General features: G+C 45.9%; 2 protein-coding genes across 3 annotated transcripts in view; both read left to right on the top strand.

Moving 5' to 3' along the window:
- Positions 1-14,764, top strand: part of smg1 (SMG1 nonsense mediated mRNA decay associated PI3K related kinase) — a 44,901-nt gene extending 30,137 nt beyond the window's left edge. The window contains exons 41-64 of one of the 2 annotated variants that reach the window (XM_023397462.2): positions 127-356; positions 504-749; positions 843-981; positions 1,153-1,262; positions 1,430-1,648; positions 2,064-2,257; positions 2,451-2,623; positions 3,032-3,311; positions 4,713-4,985; positions 5,202-5,436; positions 5,544-5,755; positions 5,972-6,128; positions 6,768-6,957; positions 7,184-7,464; positions 7,837-8,046; positions 8,365-8,502; positions 9,853-10,005; positions 10,133-10,312; positions 10,451-10,678; positions 10,946-11,157; positions 11,243-11,343; positions 12,049-12,225; positions 12,749-12,855; positions 13,542-14,764. In XM_023397462.2, coding sequence (XP_023253230.1) covers positions 127-356; positions 504-749; positions 843-981; positions 1,153-1,262; positions 1,430-1,648; positions 2,064-2,257; positions 2,451-2,623; positions 3,032-3,311; positions 4,713-4,985; positions 5,202-5,436; positions 5,544-5,755; positions 5,972-6,128; positions 6,768-6,957; positions 7,184-7,464; positions 7,837-8,046; positions 8,365-8,502; positions 9,853-10,005; positions 10,133-10,312; positions 10,451-10,678; positions 10,946-11,157; positions 11,243-11,343; positions 12,049-12,225; positions 12,749-12,855; positions 13,542-13,619 — 4,523 coding nt within the window. In that variant the 3' untranslated portion in view covers positions 13,620-14,764. Of the gene's footprint in view, positions 1-126; positions 357-503; positions 750-842; positions 982-1,152; positions 1,263-1,429; positions 1,649-2,063; positions 2,258-2,450; positions 2,624-3,031; positions 3,312-4,712; positions 4,986-5,201; positions 5,437-5,543; positions 5,756-5,971; positions 6,129-6,767; positions 6,979-7,183; positions 7,465-7,836; positions 8,047-8,364; positions 8,503-9,852; positions 10,006-10,132; positions 10,313-10,450; positions 10,679-10,945; positions 11,158-11,242; positions 11,344-12,048; positions 12,226-12,748; positions 12,856-13,541 lie in introns of those variants that run through there. The other variant, XM_087171553.1, reaches the window with a different exon arrangement.
- Positions 14,765-16,245: 1,481 nt separating this feature from the next.
- Positions 16,246-17,615, top strand: part of hao1 (hydroxyacid oxidase (glycolate oxidase) 1) — a 7,238-nt gene continuing 5,868 nt past the window's right edge. Inside the window, exon 1 of the mRNA XM_087171533.1 lies at positions 16,246-16,512. Within this exon, the coding sequence (XP_087027659.1) occupies positions 16,376-16,512 (137 nt within the window). The 5' untranslated portion in view covers positions 16,246-16,375. The remainder of the gene's footprint in view (positions 16,513-17,615) is intronic.

Raw genomic sequence — 17,615 nt, 5'->3', positions numbered from 1 at the left:
CCCCCCCCCCCCATGCATCACACAGAAAGCAAGTTCTAAATTAAAATGAATTCAAATACATTTTTTCTCCCTGAATGTTTGACCTCTCGCCTGATTCAGTAGTGATCAAACTCTTGTCTCTCTCAGGTCTGGAGGATTTACATCTGGACGAGCGCATCATGCAGTTCTTGTCGATTGTCAACACCATGTTCACCAAGATCAACCAACAGGAGCAGCCTCACTTCCACGCCCGCCACTACTCCGTCACCCCCCTGGGAACCCGGTCAGGACTGATCCAGTGGGTGGACGGAGCCACGCCACTCTTTGGCCTCTATAAGCGCTGGCAGCAGAGGGAGGCTGTGCTGCAGGCTCAGAAGGTGACGTTCTCCTCTGTACGATGCTGCACTTTAAAGCGTCAAACAGGATATTTTCTGGCCACCTTTCCTGTTGCAACCCCACCATTGTAATTTAATGTTTTTTTTGTGAGAGTTAAATTTACTTTTTTGTTATTTTTTCCTGACCAGGCCCAGGATTCCTTCCAACAGCAGCCAGTGCCTCCAGTTCCCCGCCCCAGTGAGCTCTACTACAGCCGCATTGGACCAGCTCTGAAGGCGGTGGGGCTCAGTCTAGATGTGACGCGACGTGACTGGCCCCTCAGTGTCATGAAGGAGGTGCTGAAAGAGTTAATGGAGGCCACGCCCTCCAACCTGCTGGCCAAGGAGTTGTGGTGTTCCTGCACCACTCCCAGTGAGTGGTGGAGAGTCACTCAGGTAACCACGACGTTGTGGGATGTTGCGAAGCATCGAGACTTTCACAGTCATCCACTCTGTGTTTGATTGATGTCCCTTTTCTTTTTGCTGCAGTCCTACGCCAGATCCACTGCTGTCATGTCCATGGTGGGATATATCATTGGCCTTGGCGACCGTCACCTTGACAATGTGTTGATTGACATGACCACTGGAGAGGTTGTACACATTGACTACAACGTCTGCTTTGAAAAAGGTCAGTGTGCAGACAAATGACATTAAAAACCAAACATATTAACTCTGTATTGTCCTGTGGATGATAATCATGTGTCTGACTGTGTTTAACACATCTGTTGAGCTGCCTATGGTTCTACAGTTTAGTGTGGCTTTAAGTGCGCGTGTGTGTGTGGTGTCTCTCTATCTCTAGGTAAGAGCTTGCGGGTGCCAGAGAAGGTCCCGTTCAGGATGACCCACAACATTGAGACTGCCCTGGGAGTCACAGGGGTGGAGGGCATCTTCAGGCTGTCCTGTGAACAGGTTAGTGCCCCATCTCCCTTCACTGAGGCCCATTACATTCATATTGAATTGTGTATATATGTTCACAGTTCACGAGTTAACTGTACAACCATTTGGAGGAGGAGCAGTTAGTGTTCTGGAAAAAAGGAAAAAAGTTTCCTTTGCTGAAGTCAGGTGTGTCATTTCAGGTGGTTCAAATGATGCGTCGGGGAAGGGAGACCCTACTGACCCTGCTTGAGGCCTTCGTCTATGATCCCCTGGTGGACTGGACTGCCGGGGGGGAGGTGGGCTTTGCTGGTGCAGTGTACGGAGGAGGAGGCCAACAGGCTGACAGCAAGCAGAGCAAGAGGGAGATGGAGAGAGACATCACACGCTCCCTCTTCTCCTCCAGGGTGGCTGAGATCAAGGTGAGGTCCTGACGGGAGTCGAGCCTGTCAGTCTGTTAGTGAATGTTGTACAACTCTGCTGTGATGGACTTCCTCCTGAGGTTAATTATTATCTTATTTATTCCTTTAACATTTCATTTCATTAAGTTAAATTAAGTTAAAAGCATCAGAGGCACATTTCAGTTTTGTCTAATTGTACATATGATGATGCAAATTCAGGAGGTGAAAATGATGCTGTTGCTGGCTTTATTGTTTAACAGTATTAGTGTAAGAACGTGCAGACTGTTGGGTCAAGGTTAGGACAAGCTTATGGTCAAATCCTGGGAAATGAAACAAGCAGCTACTGTAACACCAGAGAACTGAAGCGGTATTAAAAACCTGCACACAAAAAAAGAAGCAAAGTGTTTGACTGGTGGATTGTGTGGACTGTGTGCAGGTGAACTGGTTCAAAAATCGTGACGAGATGCTGGCGGTGCTGCCACAAGTGGAGGAAGCCGTGGAGGAGTACCTGGTCCTGCAGGAGTTGCTGTGCCAGGGGGAGAAACTACAAGCCAAGCTGCAAGAGGAGATAACGTTCCTGGAGGGGGCAGAGAACCACCCAGACCACCTCATCCTCACACTGGAGCAAAGGTCTGAGTCAGCACAATGATGTCTGGCACTGAGAAGTCATATTTACAAAGAATGAGATGTCTGCATTTATAATAATCAATTAGTGTCCCTGTGAAAAGCTTAGTTAACTTTTGGAACAGTCAAGAGAATCATCATCATCATCAGACCGTCAGTGACCCCTCCCAGCTCATTCATCCACCTCCCCTCCTCATAGGTATTCTGAACATACACAGCTGCAGTCGCGGCAGCGGACTGTGCAGGAGGCCATCCAGAGCAAGCTGGCAGACCTGGACCAGTGGATCTCCCAGTACCAGGCTGCATTCTCCAATCTGGAAGCCACCCAGCTGGCCAGCCTGCTGCAGGACATCAGCAGTCCCATAGATCTGGGTTAGTCCCACTAGAAATGATGCAAGCACGATAAAGTGGTTAAAAATCATTTCCAAATGAAGTTTTATTTTTGCAGCATTTCTTGTGTTTTATGTAAAATACTTTTACTCTGTTTCTGGATATGATGTATTTAATTAGCTAGTTAGCATTGGCTGATAATTAGGTTTATTTAGGGTAAAGCGTGGATTGTGATCGAAAAGAAATTTGTGACATTTGACAAAGATATTCACTGGCTTTTAGAGAGCAGAATCAGAGCTCCCTGCAGTGTAGAAGGTGATGTGAAGGCTGCTATTTTCTCAGGTCTAATTTAATGGCTGTAAATGAATTTGGTCAAATTTTCCTGTTAAGATGCCACATGGAGCATTTTAGCTGCATTACACCTTGTTTTTGGTTCTCTGGTTCTTCCAGGTCCTCCCAGCTATGTCCCAGCTACAGCCTTCCTGCAGAATGCGGGCCAGGCCCATCTGATCAGCCAGTGCGAGAGCCTGGAGGCAGAGTTGAGCTCCTTGCTGCAGCAGCGCCGTGGGGCTCTGCGTGGCTGCCTGGAGCAGCTGCACAGCTATGCTACAGTGGCTCTGCTGTACCCACGGGCAACTCTGCTGCTCCACCGAGCCCACCAGTGGAAGGCATGGTTGGAGGAACTGATGAGAGACATGACAGTGGAGCACTGTCAGCACATCTACAGACAGTAAGGAACTGCAGCTCTCCTCTCTGGCATACCATCTAAAAAGACCCTTTTTACTGTTTACTTTATCCATTTTAGTGGCCTGTCAGGACATAAACGCTGTTCACTGGGAACTCTCCCTGCTGATGCTCCAGTGACAAGACTACAAAGGAGAGGGGAGTGGCAGGGCTGTGTTCTGTTCCATCAGTGCTTTACATCGCTTCCTACAGCACTATGAACTGGGTTTAGTGCAAAGAATACCATGTGTTAGTGTCCAGTGTCTTGAATAGTGAGGCAGTCCACAGATTTGGCGAGGATGGGAACAATAAATCAAACACATCCTTCCAGGTGATCTGTGAGTTTAGGAAGTAGCTAACACTAAATAACTAACTTCAGTATCACACACTTCAGGATTTATTTTATCTCTACTTGGAAGATTTAATCAAGAAACGACTGCCTGTTAAAAACCCACTGCACTCAACATTAGACAGTCAGATACAGTAACAGTTGATGTTAGCTAGTGTCGGTGTTACTCAGTACAGTCACTGAGCAGCTGAAACAGAAAGGTCTGTGCTGGGCACAAACACACTGGAACCTGTGATAAGCAGTTAATAAGCAGCCAGTCTGTTGTGGTGACCAAGTAGTGCATGTGTTTTCTTACTGAAAACAGCTAAACGCCACACAGTAACAGTGGTTACAGGGAGAAAGTGTATTTTCAGATTTTTATATTAGCATTGGTAGTAGATGCTAAACTTTAAACAGTCTCAGAAATGACTGTAGCTGTTGAGCTCAACGCAGCTGGCTACAAGTACATCTCATGTATCTCATAACAAGCCAACATGAAACATTAAACTGCTATATGAGATGAAGGCCTCAATAACAGTCACATTTTGAGTCTAAATACTATGATGAGTAGATTTACAGTATCTGAATTGTAATTTACATCGACAAATCATATCAGTGATGTATTCAGATCCAATGTCCACTCTGTTCTTAAAGAAAGAAGAGCGACTGTCTTTTAATAAGTTGACTTGTCGAGTTGATTGATGGACCAGTGACTGGTCACCTTGCCCTGCATATAAACTGTTACAGGCCCCGGGCCATAGGTTCTGTCTGACAGTAGTTTCTGAAACAGCTGAAAACATTCAGGGGTTTAGCCCTGTGCAGCCTCTGCTCTGCATCCTCTTATGGCTGAAAGGCTGTTATTTTCTGTAGCTGTTACTAAGCAACACGGTCTCCCTGTTGCAGTTACTGAGAGGTTGATTCACCGTAATTACAAAAAACATGATGTCGTGGTTCTTCATGCTAGTCCACAGACACCATGACTATATTCGTATTAACTTTTTTTAATCAGTAACATCATGTGAAGCTCGTTATGTAATTCATCATTCCCACAGCTGAGCTTTGTTTCCCGTTCCTTCACAGATACGAGGTGCTGTTTGCCCCCCAGCCTCCTGCAGCCTCTTGCCAGTTCCTGTCCAGTGTGGAGCTGACTTTGCAGCACCAGGTGGCCGACACCAATGAGCGCGTGATGCACCAGGCAGAGCGACTGAAGGCTGAGGGTACGACAGCAGCAGCCTGTGAGGAGCAGCTGCAGGAGATCGAACACTGCATCACAGTCTTCCTCCGGGAGAACGGAGAGCCCGGCTCCCTCAGCCTGGCTGGAATCATCACCTCTGCCCTCTGTACACTCTGCAGGTTGAAACATCTTTCAGTCCCCGTTTCACTGTTTGCCCACTCAGACTAATGGAAAATAGTCAGTGATGCAATCTATCTCAATGTATATTTTAGTAACTGCTGTATGTCTGAAACCTTAAACATCGCATTTAGACCTCATGTTTGAAATGTGGTGCTTCTGGTAAGTGGATTAATAGAAGAACAGAAAGAACTCACCATCTTTTATTTTTTTTCAAGGAGGAACCTGGTGATGGAGGGGGCGGCGGCCAGCGCTGGAGAGCAGCTGGTCGACCTGACGTCTCGGGACGGGGCGTGGTTTTTGGAGGAGCTCTGCAGCATGATTGGAAATGTCAGCGCCCTGGCAACACTGCTCCAACGCTGCCCACTGCTGCCCCATGACCTGGACCTGCCTGCACCCTCAGCTACCACCCAGGCCGTGTACCTGGCCAACACTGTGTACACCTGCCTGCAGGTAGGTGGAGCCCCACAGCAGCCTATCTTTTGGGTGAAACACTTTGAAATGTTTTTATGGGTGTGTAAATGTGTCAGTATGTTGACGTGTCTCCTTGTTCACTGTAGGAACTGAACACCAACTTCCGTCAGATAATCTTCCCAGAGGCTCTGCGCTGTATGATCAAAGGAGAGCCCACCCTGGAGTCCATGCTGGCCGAGCTGGAGCAGCTGGTGGAGCAGAGCTCTGATGGTCTCGGCCTGCAGGGCCTGGCAGACAGTCTGCAGGCCACCACAGGCTTGGACCATGACGGACACAACCACTGCCTCCACATCTCCAGGTAAGCAGCAGCGAGGATTATATGATGATACATGTCATTGACTTGGTTTAACTAACTCTTAGCAAATGTTTAAAGACCAGTTTGTTTGTTTGTTTACCTGGCCTGTTGTGGCTCTATGGGTCACTGTCTGTGCGGCTCCTACAACACTGCAGATCAACATGGCTTTTACATGAATCCGCAGCATGTGTGATGTTTGAATTGTGTGTTTGTGCTCAGGATGCTGCGTGCTCAGTACTCTGAGCTGATCCAGCCCCGCAGCATGGATGGACCAGGACAGGACACACCAAAGATGTCTGCAGGTCAAATGTTGTTGGTGGCCTTTGACGGCATGTTCACACAGCTGGAGACAGCCTTTGGACAACTCACAGAGAAGGTAGCACCCAGGTTCTCCTTCACGTGTAACAAATGTAATAACGGTATAAATGACACATAGTGTGTTTTTCACTGTCAGGTCTTTTACTTACGTTTTGGATCTCTGGTCCCTTTCATGTTTTCCATTCTTTTGAATTCAGTCTAGTTTTTTATGTTAGCCCTCCTCCTCTTTTAAAGGTCCCATGAGACCCTCAGAACACCACACAGATGCATCATTTAACAGTTGTTGGTAACTTAAGTCCAGTTTCCTTGTCACACTCAAAAGCTTTTATCATCCACTCTAGAACTTTTCAAGGACTTTGGACTTAAAAGAATGTTTTGAAATGAGATTTTCAGACTTAGCAAACTCTTATTTTGAAGGAGGCCCAGTGAACAAAATTATTAGCAGTACAGTAACAGTTATGCTGTCAGAAAAAAGAAAACAAACAGTTTTCTTCAGTGTAATTAATTAATTGATTTTCAATTTTAAATGAATACAATAAACAAACTATCTAAATGTTGACACTGACGTATAGCACAGAGGGACACAGCTGCTTTGCCCAGTGAGTGATTGTCAGCATCATTTCCTGGGTAACGAAAGGTTATTTGTGGTTCCCAACACTCTGTCATCCCATGTTCCTCTGTTCCTCCTTGTCCTCAGCTGAGTTCTCTGGAGGTGCCGTCAGCCTGGAGGAAAGTGGATGTTCTGAGGGAGGCTCGGGGCACACAGCTCCACTTCTTTGACAGCCTGAACCAGAGGCAGCTGATGGAGGAGGTCTTCTTCCTGAAGAGACTGCAGACCATCCGGGACTTTTTCAGGCTGTGCTCCTCCTTTGCTCAGACTCTGTCTGGTAAGAGCTCTGCCACATAAGGTGAAGCCCTCAGGATGAACACATCAGGTTCTTTCAGACACTCATAGTGACTGCCTGATAACCACTCACAAGAGCTGTGGAAGACCATATGTTAATGTTATTGATCCTTCCATAAAATGTTATCACTACACTCCTGCTCTTTGAGACCAGATCAAACGTTCCTGCCTGCTGTCTCACAAATGCGTAACATATCACCTGTGTCCAGGTACCTGTCCCTCAGCTGAGGACCTGTTGCCCACAAATGGACCGGTTGGTTTGGGGAAGCCGCTGTACCGGCGGCCCAGTGCGACGGGGTCAGGTGTGGCGGTGGTGAGTGAGGAACAGATGACCCGCCCCATCAAGGCCTTCACAGCAGAGTTTGTTCGGCAGATGCTCATGGGTCTGCCCAGCCAAGCCCTGGGTCTGGCCCTCTGTAGCACGCTGTCGGCCCTCGGCCTCGACGTCGTCACCCAGGTGGAGGCAAAAGACTTTGGTGCAGAGAGCAAGGTACGACGTGTGTGTGTGTGTGTGCGTGTGCGTGTGCAGTTCTTCAGATGTTGGCTAATTAATCATCACTGATGGTTGTCAGCCAAATAGATTGAAGGCATGTGTAAGAACACAGTTATCTTCCATAGCGCATCCTGCTTCATTTTTCACATTCTTCATATTTACACTTTCACTCACATGGGAGTGAAATGCGACAGAGCCTGGTTAAAGTATTATCATTACTGTACTGAAAGTTTGATATACCATTCAATATGAATAATTGTTAGAGGCACAGAGACACTTTTACTGTTTCAGTGTTCGAAAACACATCAGTCAGTATCTGACCCGTACCTCATCTTGACCTCTGAACCCCTCTCTGTCTTGGCTCTGCAGGTGTCTCTGGACGAGCTCTGTAAGAAGGCCGTGGAGCAGAGCCTGGCTTCAGGTCGGGTCTCCCAGCTGCTGCTGAACAGAGCCACGGTGCTGGCCTCCTCCTACGACACAGCCTGGAAGAAGGTGGACCTGCTCAGGAGGCTGGACGCCAACCTAGAGGCTGCCAAGGCCAGTCTGCAGAGGAGCCAGCTGCACATCGCCATGTTCCAGGTACACACAGATGAGTGTGAGGAGGGTTCTGATAGGCTGGATTTCACAGACTGGGATGTCATTAATTTCACCTTCCTATAAAAATTCTGTCTGCGTGTAGTATGTACTGACTGACCAGCTGGCCAACACTGTTGATTTAAAGAACCATAGATAACAGCACGATTTGATTTGTTCACTTCTTTGTGTCAGTGGCTCATTGACAGTGAATACAACATGATACATTTCTGAGTTGGGTTATTATTGAGGGTCATGTGTGTAATAAAGGTTATGGATTGGTTGGGTGTAACACCACATGTTCCTGTTGTCCTCCACCTCCAGTGGCAGCATGAGGATGTGCTGAGCCCCAACAATCAGCCTCTGAGCGTCAGCATCCCTCCTCGCTCTGTCATCCTCAGCAACATGAAGAAGAAGCTGTACAAGCTGAGTCAGGATGAGGGAGCCATCATCGGCATCCAGGTCAGTGTCACACAACACACATAAACCTGTGTTTAATCCACCAATCAAACATCCTCACCCAGACATGCTACCATACTGGAGTTTTTTTTTGCCTTTTTTGATCATGTGCTTTATCAGGGTGTTTTCTGGTTGTTGCATCAAAGGAAATAGGTTTGTTAATGATATAAGTATCATTTATAGCTCATCGGCGTCCAACGCTGAGAGTGTAACGGTTCTATGGAGACAGTATGACACATCCAGATATACAGCAATGTGCCAACAACAGGCAGGGGGGGAGGAACAACAAACTGGTAAAAACATATGTAAACAATGCTGAATTTAAAGCTTTTCAAATGATTAATGAAGACTGTTTGTTAGACCTCACACAGATAACATGATGGGAGAAAGCTCCACAGGGCCCATCAAGTTCTCTCAAATCCAGTCAGTTTTTTAAAGAAGAAAGTTTATGGTGTATTAATTTAATCCAGCTGTTGGATTTGATGCAAAATGTGACACATTACATCTGAACTGGATGTCATTCCTTTTTGGCAGGTTGAATTTTTACATCATTTTTTTGTCCTATGGAGCCAGTCCATGAATGCTACGAAGGGGCTGAATTCCAGTGGACTTGAATTATGACGTAGTAACACTGAATGTCATTAATTCCTCCAACGTACTGCTCTTAGACATCAAAAATAAACTTAATTTTTTTTTAATTACTGTGATTTTTTTTTCATATTTAATCTATTAATTGAACTGCCAAGTATATTTTTTGTTAATTTTATTTATATTTACACGTTCATTTGGTTTCCTCAGCGATTTATGTCACTCTAACATCAGAATAACTTCTAGACCAGGACTCAGCACCACAGTATTTTCTAATATGTTTACTCTCACTGCTGATAGTCAAGCTCTTTACATACAACTCTAATATAAACATCTAACACAGAATAAAAACACCTAATAAAACACTGACAGCAGAAGAAACATGTCATCAAAGCTAAATCTGTTCGTCTCTGTGCCTCCTCAGAGGGAAATGAATTCCTACAAGAAATTAATCCTGTCAATTATTAGTAAGAGATATGGTTGAAGCATTTAATCATCATTTCTTTGCATCATGTAATCATCTGTCAAAGGCAACACTCCAGCATCTTCATACATCTTCACTCATCCTTGTCACATATTCAGAGATATATAATGCATTGATTAAGTGACTTATGTATACGTAATTTGTCATGAAGTCTCTCTGTCAGAAAAGATCTTGATCTCCGTTAAGCTTTTATTTATTCAGGAAATTTCCCCAAGTCGTTCTTTAACCTGCGCTGTGATTTGAAGTCCACTTCCTGTTCTGTTTGGCTCCTGTTGTCTCAGGAGAAGCTGGCGTCTCTGGAGGCCAGCATCGAGCAGCGTCTGAAATGGGCTGGTGGAGCCAACCCAGCACTGGCCCCGGTCCTGCAGGACTTTGAGATGACCATCAGGGAGAGACGCGGCGTGGTGGCGAGAGAGAACCAGCGCACCAGTCAGGTAACATGGCTGCCATGTTGATGAGAGAGGGCCCATCTTTAAAACTTCAGTGTCTAGCCTCGTTCTCCAGCCACACCACTTTCTAGATGACCAGTGCTAGAGAAAAGTTCTCGCTGTGTTGTTCCAGGTCACCTTCTTGTGCTCCACCATCCTGAACTTTGAAGGCCTTCGGACCCGGTCCCCCGAGGCCCTCAACATGGATGCAGCGCTGTTTGAGCTCCTGAAGCGCTGCCAGCAAACCTGCTCCTACGCTGCTCAGTTCAGCAGCACCGTGTCGCCACTGGAGCTCCAGCTGCTGCACAGACTGGTGCGTTTGACCTCTGACCTCTATAGAGTGTGTAACACACGTGTTACTCTTCAGCAACTCAGTAACTCTCACACACTGCTGCATGTCATTAAAAAGAAACTCCACGGTGTGCCTTTAAGTTCTTTGTCATCCCTACAGAGTCCGCTGCTGGACCTGCCCATCGGCAGTCCTGATTGGCTGAGCTGTGCCCAGAGGCAGCTGGAGGAGGAGCTGAGCGTGGAGCGGAGAGCTCAGGAAGAGCGGGAGCAGCAGCTGGAGTCCTGTGGAGAGACGCTGCAGCTCTTGGTCGACTCCATTAAAGCCACTCTGTCCAACCACAACCGCCAGCTGGCTGACGTCAAGCACCTGCTGAGGGCCATGGCGAAGGTACACAAGACCCAGCAGCTCCACATCTGCACTGGTTTAATTCAACTCGCACTTGTCATTGTGTGTGTGTGTGTGTGTGTGTGTGTGTGTGTGTGTGTGTGTGTGTGTGTGTGTGTGTGTGTGTGCGCGATGCAAAAAGTAAATCTAATCAACTTTAATCTTTAAATCAGTAAATTGCAACAAATGAAGGCGTCTGGATACTTAGTGAGTCTCAGATCCTGATCCTGAGTCTGTCGGCTGTAACAGTCTCTGTGATCACTCATACAGGACGAGGAGGCGGCGCTCGCAGATGGTGAAGAGGTGGTGTATGAGGGCAGCGTGCGTCACTTCCTGTTGGAGTATAAAGCGTGGCAGGACAACATCCAGCTGGTCTTGTTCACCGTGGTCCAAGCCAGCGGGCAGCCCCGCAACCAGGAGCAGCTCGAGCTCCTGGAGGAGATTCCAGCCACCCTGAAGGAGCTGCACTCCCAGAGCCAGAGGTGCTCACACTCACACACACTCATACACCGTTCTCATCTCCCCACATAAACCCTATATTAATCCTGTGTGTGTGTGTCTCTGCAGTGTGTATAATGGCCTGGTGGGCTTCGCCTCCCCGCTGGTGACAGACAGAGACACTGAATGTGCCAGTCCTGTTTCTGCAGCGCAGACGAGCTTCGCAGCAGGTACCAACTTACAGCAACATACACAATCTCCCCTCACCCTCTCACCCTCTCACCCTCTCACCCCCTCACCCCCTCACCCCTGTAGTCTTGACAGGTGGCTGTAAAGACACTGCAGCTTCCTTTTCAGCTCAGTACAGCATCTCTTTTCAGTTGAGGTGAACAGTTTTCACAGCAAGAAAAAGTGTCACATCCACAGAAACATGTCAAACCCCTGCAGGAGCAGTTTGACTGCTCTGACATTTTAATGTTCTCATAAAATCCTCTGTGAAGACCTGAAATTAATCTAAAAAAAATTGGAGTCTCACCGTTTGCCTGGCTTTCTCTCTGTGTGTTCGCCAATCGTTTCTCATGTCTAGAGTCACATCAGTGAATTGGACACTCCCATTGGCTCCATTGGGTACTGTCACAGCCAATCAGAGCGTCTGATTCAGAAGCTCGGCTGTCAGTTGCTTTATATTCCCAAACTTAATGGGGAGCGATACTCAGTTATTCTGATAACTGATAAGTGAGAAGAAGTTGTTCTGAGATTATTGTAGTGACAGAAAACAGACAGAAGGATGTGACCAGTCAGATATTTAGTGCAGCAGAGGCTCTGGAGCTGATTTTTAATGAATCCTGCTGAAAAGAATGAGCATAACTAGAAATATAACATTTTATAAGACAACTGTTTTTTCTCACACCACATCACATGTGCTCTGACTCCAGCTGTGAGGTGCAGTGGGGTGAAGACCCAGCCAGACTCGATGTCCCAGAATGCACGCAAGGGTCTGCCACGTAACCTCGGGACCCCCAACGACACTCCACCCAGCACTCTCCTGATGAACAGCAAGGGCCTCAACCCCAGCCCCAAGAGGGCCGTACGAGACCCCAAGACAGGACGAGGTACGGTTCTCCACTCTCTTCCCTCTGACCGCTCCGAGGTTGGAAGTCCTGTTATTACACAATACATCTGAATAACACACACTACAGACCTCGTGCATGTGTCACCCTCAGGATTTATCCAACTGTCACTTTAAGCATCTCATGACCTTAAAATTCTTTTCAATGATATTTTAAAAAACACACGTGCAGAGCAGTGTTTTAGATAAACAGGTTTATTAGTTTGTCACTGACATGTTTCTCATTTTTGTCATGCATTTTTAAGTAAGCATTTTGAGGCTACAGGCGTAACCATGTTTGTGTCCAGTTACCATAGCTACATGTGTCTAATGCAAAGCAAACTGTTTGTTTGAAGAGAACCGTTCTCTCTGATCTGATCCAGTAGTTCACCTGCTCACCTGGCAGTACTGCATTAATGGATTCACACTTGAATGAAGAGCAGCGAGAATGAGTGAAAGAATGAGTGATGTTGACGGTGGTGCAGTGTCAGCGCTCTGCTCTGAACCTGCTCCTCTCTGTGTTGCAGCCGTCCAGGAGAGGAACTCGTATGCGGTCAGTGTGTGGAAGAGAGTGAAAGCCAAGCTGGAGGGCAGAGACATCGATCCCAACAGGAGGATGAGCGCCACAGAGCAGGTGACACGACACACACTTCATCCCAAACACATCAACCATCGTATCGGTCTGAGCAACAGTGTCCATGTCCACTGCAGTTACATACATTTTTACTACACTGGAAATTACTTATTTAATCCTTACTGCACTGGTCACTGTAAAAAAAATAAATAAATAAATAAATAAAGTAAACTATTTGTTTTAATATAAAAAAGTTAGTTAAAATTTTTTAACTATCTGAATCTGTGAAGACAAGTTAACTTTTTAATTATTAAAAACAAACATTTCTCGTTAAATAAACTTTTAATAAACTATTAATTCACTTGTAAATTAGTTAAAACCTTTAGTCTCAGTTCAGTTTCTATAGACCTCTGTATTTGAATCAACACAGTCTTATAGTTTAACTTTATTCGTTTTGAAAATGTAAAACTAACTGAACTTGAGAAAAGTTGAATAAACTTAAGACACGAAGTTGAACTGACTGTTCAGTCACATGACCAGTCAGTTCAGACGGATTTATTCTTCAATGTCAGTCTTCAATGTCAATCACAGATTAACAGTCAGTTAATCAACAATCAGTCAGATCATAACATCAGTCATAAAGAGCAGCAGTGTGATTTAAAACTGAAGTATCATTACAGTTGTCACAGAGCTCACAGCGCTGACCTGACACAGGCTGTAAATCATTTCCTGCTGTTTGGCTGCAGGTGGATTTCGTCATCAAGGAGGCCACCAACATGGACAACCTGGCCCAGCTGTATGAGGGCTGGACTGCCTGGGTGTGAACGCTATGCTGCTTCATGTCTTTGGTCCAGCGAAGGCTTGGAGATTCACCAGCGTCCAGCGGGTCTGGGGTGTCGGAACAGCAGCACCGGGCCACACTGGGGGGAGGAAATGGGAAGCGGATGCTTCGTCCGCCCTCCCAAACTCCTGGGCACCCAAACTGGGGCAGCGACCTCGTAGCACCGCTGCAACCACACTCCCCCAACCATCGGCGATCGGGCCAACACAACGCTTAGTGGGCCTGCGGCCCCGCCTTCCTTTCTGGGGTTTGACCGAGCAAAGCGGCGCCGAATGGGGGAGGGGGGAAGGAGGGCAAAGGCCTTCTCACCCTCGACTTGGAGATACCTTCCCCCCTCACCTGCATAGCTCACTATCAAGTTGTACCCATAAACATCACTGCATCCTGTTGAGCCAATCAAACTCCACCTGAGGGCAGGATGAAGTAGGAAGTGAGCGGCTTCCCTCTGAAGCACACAGCTGACACGCTGTGGGTGGGACTTCACCGGGGCTAAAGCTCAGGTGGACGGGGCGTTTACACGGCCACACTCGTTTTTCTCTAATCTTTTCCTTGACGGCTTTGATTCTGATTGGCCAGTGGGTGACATGGATGGGCGTGAACAATGGGAACGTAGGTTTGACGGCGTTGTGGAGGAGACACTGACACCCAGCTGAACCCTGAAATGAGAAGAAATTAAAGTGGAATCAATAATCAAACTGTTCTTTGATTGATAAACATCTGTGAGTGTTGTCAGACGTCTAATAAAAGGTTGTTGAGTGGAGTTGTTTCAGGAGGCTCTTTGTGGATCAGACTGAGACGTCCTGTCATGTGGACTAGTTTTGGACGGAGGGACACTTCAGACGAGGGAGAGCCTCAGTCTGACTCTTTTCTTCAGTGTGTATCTTTAGTCTTGTGCTTTGTGACGATCTTCTGTAGAGTAGACTTCTCTTTTTTCACCTGCCTGTCATGAGCTGTTGCTGACCTTATGTATTCACCCCCCCCCCTCCCCGACGCTTGCATTTTATTAACCTTGACTTTCTAGTTTTACCTTTTTAGTGGGAGAAGTTATGTTTTTGGTGATGGTGCAAAATGTTAATTCTTAAAGCTTTTATTGGATTTTGTTAAATGACAAATAAACATGGAACTGAGCAGAGTTGACTTTTATTTAACGATCAGACTCTTTAGATCCGTTCTCCGGTGTTCACCAGTTTACAAGATGATAAAAATTTGTTAGGGGCTTCAATCTTTTCATCTTTCAAAGGAGGCATTAAAGATAAAGTTTTAGTTTAAAATACATTAATTTCTTCTTGTGACTGATGGTCACAGGTTATGGACTCAGTGTGAGCTGTGAATTTCCTTATTGGACTGTTTGAGTTGTAAGATTTTAAGAGGTGAACAAAAGTAAAGAAGCTCTGAAAGATTTCTTTTTGACAAGAACATTTTCTGTTTGTTTTTTTCATCTGTGATAAAGAGCCCAGAGAGGCAAGTGATTTTTTTTTTTTTTTTTTCTCAGAATAAAGAAAAAAAACTCCTAGGGGGTTAAAAGAGAGCGAGCGAGAGAGAGAGAGAGAGATGCAAGCTGTAAGTGTTTACTGTCAGTCTGTCTCTTTACTGGATCTCAGGGTGCACATGAGAGCGTGCAGCTCCATGGGAGAAGTCGCCCTCGAGGTGTCTGGATGAAAAGTTTGAAATAAATATAAAGAAAATAATGAAACGAATAAGCTAATTAAATCAATAAATATAACAATTCATGTCATGTGTGATCCATTCTTCCATCACAGCTCATCACTCGTGGACTTTTATTCTCCTTATATTTTCTCAGCTGAATTCTTAAGTGTTTGGCTGAAAGTCTTCACAGATCCAAATCCATTTCTGAGGAAGGAAAGAACAGAACAGAAATGTCACACAACTTACACACACACACATATGTACGTTGTGTTTATTGTGAATGGAAGAATTAAAAATCACCTAGAAGGAAACATGAATGCTTTCAGTCTGGGGAAGTGACGCTCTTCAGCCTCTTGTGGCCAAAATCAGTATTACAAAAAGAAACACTTCTTAGGTTTGTTGTTTTGTTTTTGTTTTAAATGTGAAGTTTTTCTTTTTCCTTTTTCTTCTAGAAAAGAAATCACTTGCTTCTCAGGGCTTCCGTACAAAGTCATTAACAAAAAAACCTTTGTTTTCGATCTGCACCTGTGGACCAAAGCACTTGACTGACAAACTGCCATTTAGAGGAAACAGAATCTAACGTATGTACATTTATGCACAGTCTACTGGCATAGGTCCATCACATTATGGTTGACACAGTACAGGACACATGCAGACCTACAGCCGCAGGCAGGAATCCTCCTGTTCACTAAAGAGATGAAGAATCATCATCATCAGCAGCTTTGACTCTGTCCCTCCTGAGTGGATCATTACACAGCTCACTAGGCTGCACACACTGTTGTCTTGAATTAACTTTTAACACGAGGGGTCAAAGATAACTTGCAGCCAGCACCTTGTCATGATCTAACCACAGTCTAAACACACACAGGTATAAAGGTCCAGGTGGCTCAGAGTCACAGCCATGATACCCACAATCCTCTGGGTTTGTTGTGGTCTAACACAACATTATCTTGTGTAAACTGAGCCGAGCTGAGACTCCCTCAGAAGTCCTGATTAAAACTAAGAGGCCTGCGGCAGGTTAATGATTACACTGCTCTGCACTGTGTGTGTGTGAGAGACAGTGAGTGGCCTCGGGTGTTGTGGTGAACGGACATGTCGGAGCAACGAGTGTGTGTGTCGGACTTTGAGAAGGAAGCCAGGAAAGTTCTTCCTAAAGCTGTATATGACTACTACCGCTCAGGGGCTGATGAGCAGAAGACACTGGGCGACAATGTGGCTGCCTTCAACAGGTAAAACACACACACCACACACACAGCGTTTCCAGCATCGAACCTCAGGCTCCAGAGTAACACGGACTCAGGGGCCTGCTGAGCTGTGACTGCTCACTGTGCTGTTTGTGACCTCGGCAAACTTCAGGTTTTAAAGCTGCACCTCTTACAACTGAAATTAAATCAGGTTCCCAGTCTGACTGTTTGAGGCTCCACAGAAACAACCGTAGACAAGGACTCCTTTAGCACACAGATTCTGGGAGTTTCACTCAATGCGAGTTTATCTGCAACTTGCATGTAAACAAATGTCTGATCTGCTCTGGTAACAGTTCAGTCCAGCACAGTGCAGGAGCCTCCACGAGCGCTTCAGGTTACACAAGCAGTCATCCTATGTTAAAAAATCACCAACAGACAAAGAAAAAACTTTCCTTATATACTGGTGTGGGGGGGTGCATCCGTGGGACCGTTGCTAGGGCCAACTGGTTTCAGTACAATGAAGGATTATGTTTTAATTCTATATTTGCTCATTCTCCTCCGCTCCCTTCCTGAGTTATGGTAAATGGACTTGTCTTACTGACCACTCAAAGCGCTTTACAATACACTCACATTCATGCATCACACTCACACACTGATGGAACAGCCATCAGGGCAACGGGGGTTCAGTATCTTGCCCAAGAATACTTCCACATACAGACTGGAGGAGCCGGGGATCGAACCACCGAGCATGTAATTAGTGGACGACCCGCTCTACATCCTGAGCCACAGGCACACAGTTGTTACTAAACTGACTGTTTGGCATCATTGGATAATGTTTTTCAAAACTTTGCTCATTCTGATGCTTAAAGTAAATCAGGAGAGCAATTTATTTATGACATCATTTAGTTTTAACAAATTCAAACAGACTTATACAGACTTTACTGTTGGTGGGGAAGCTCCAAAATGATCTATGTGACGACTGAACACGTGTGACATGTCAGTACATGATGTTAGCTACACACAGAGAAGTCTGTAGTGTGAGTTACTACAGCTCACACAGGTGTGTGGTCAGGCATTCTGATGTCAGATTCGTTTGTGTGTGTGTGTGTGTGTGTGTGTGTGTGTGTGTGTGTGTGTGTGTGTGTGTG

Source organism: Seriola lalandi, unplaced genomic scaffold, assembly GCF_002814215.2.
Source record: "Seriola lalandi dorsalis isolate HSWRI2012SDOR001 ecotype SW California unplaced genomic scaffold, Sedor1 jcf7180002055008, whole genome shotgun sequence".
NCBI lineage: Eukaryota > Metazoa > Chordata > Actinopteri > Carangiformes > Carangidae > Seriola > Seriola lalandi.
This window is presented reverse-complemented; position numbering and strand designations above follow the sequence as displayed.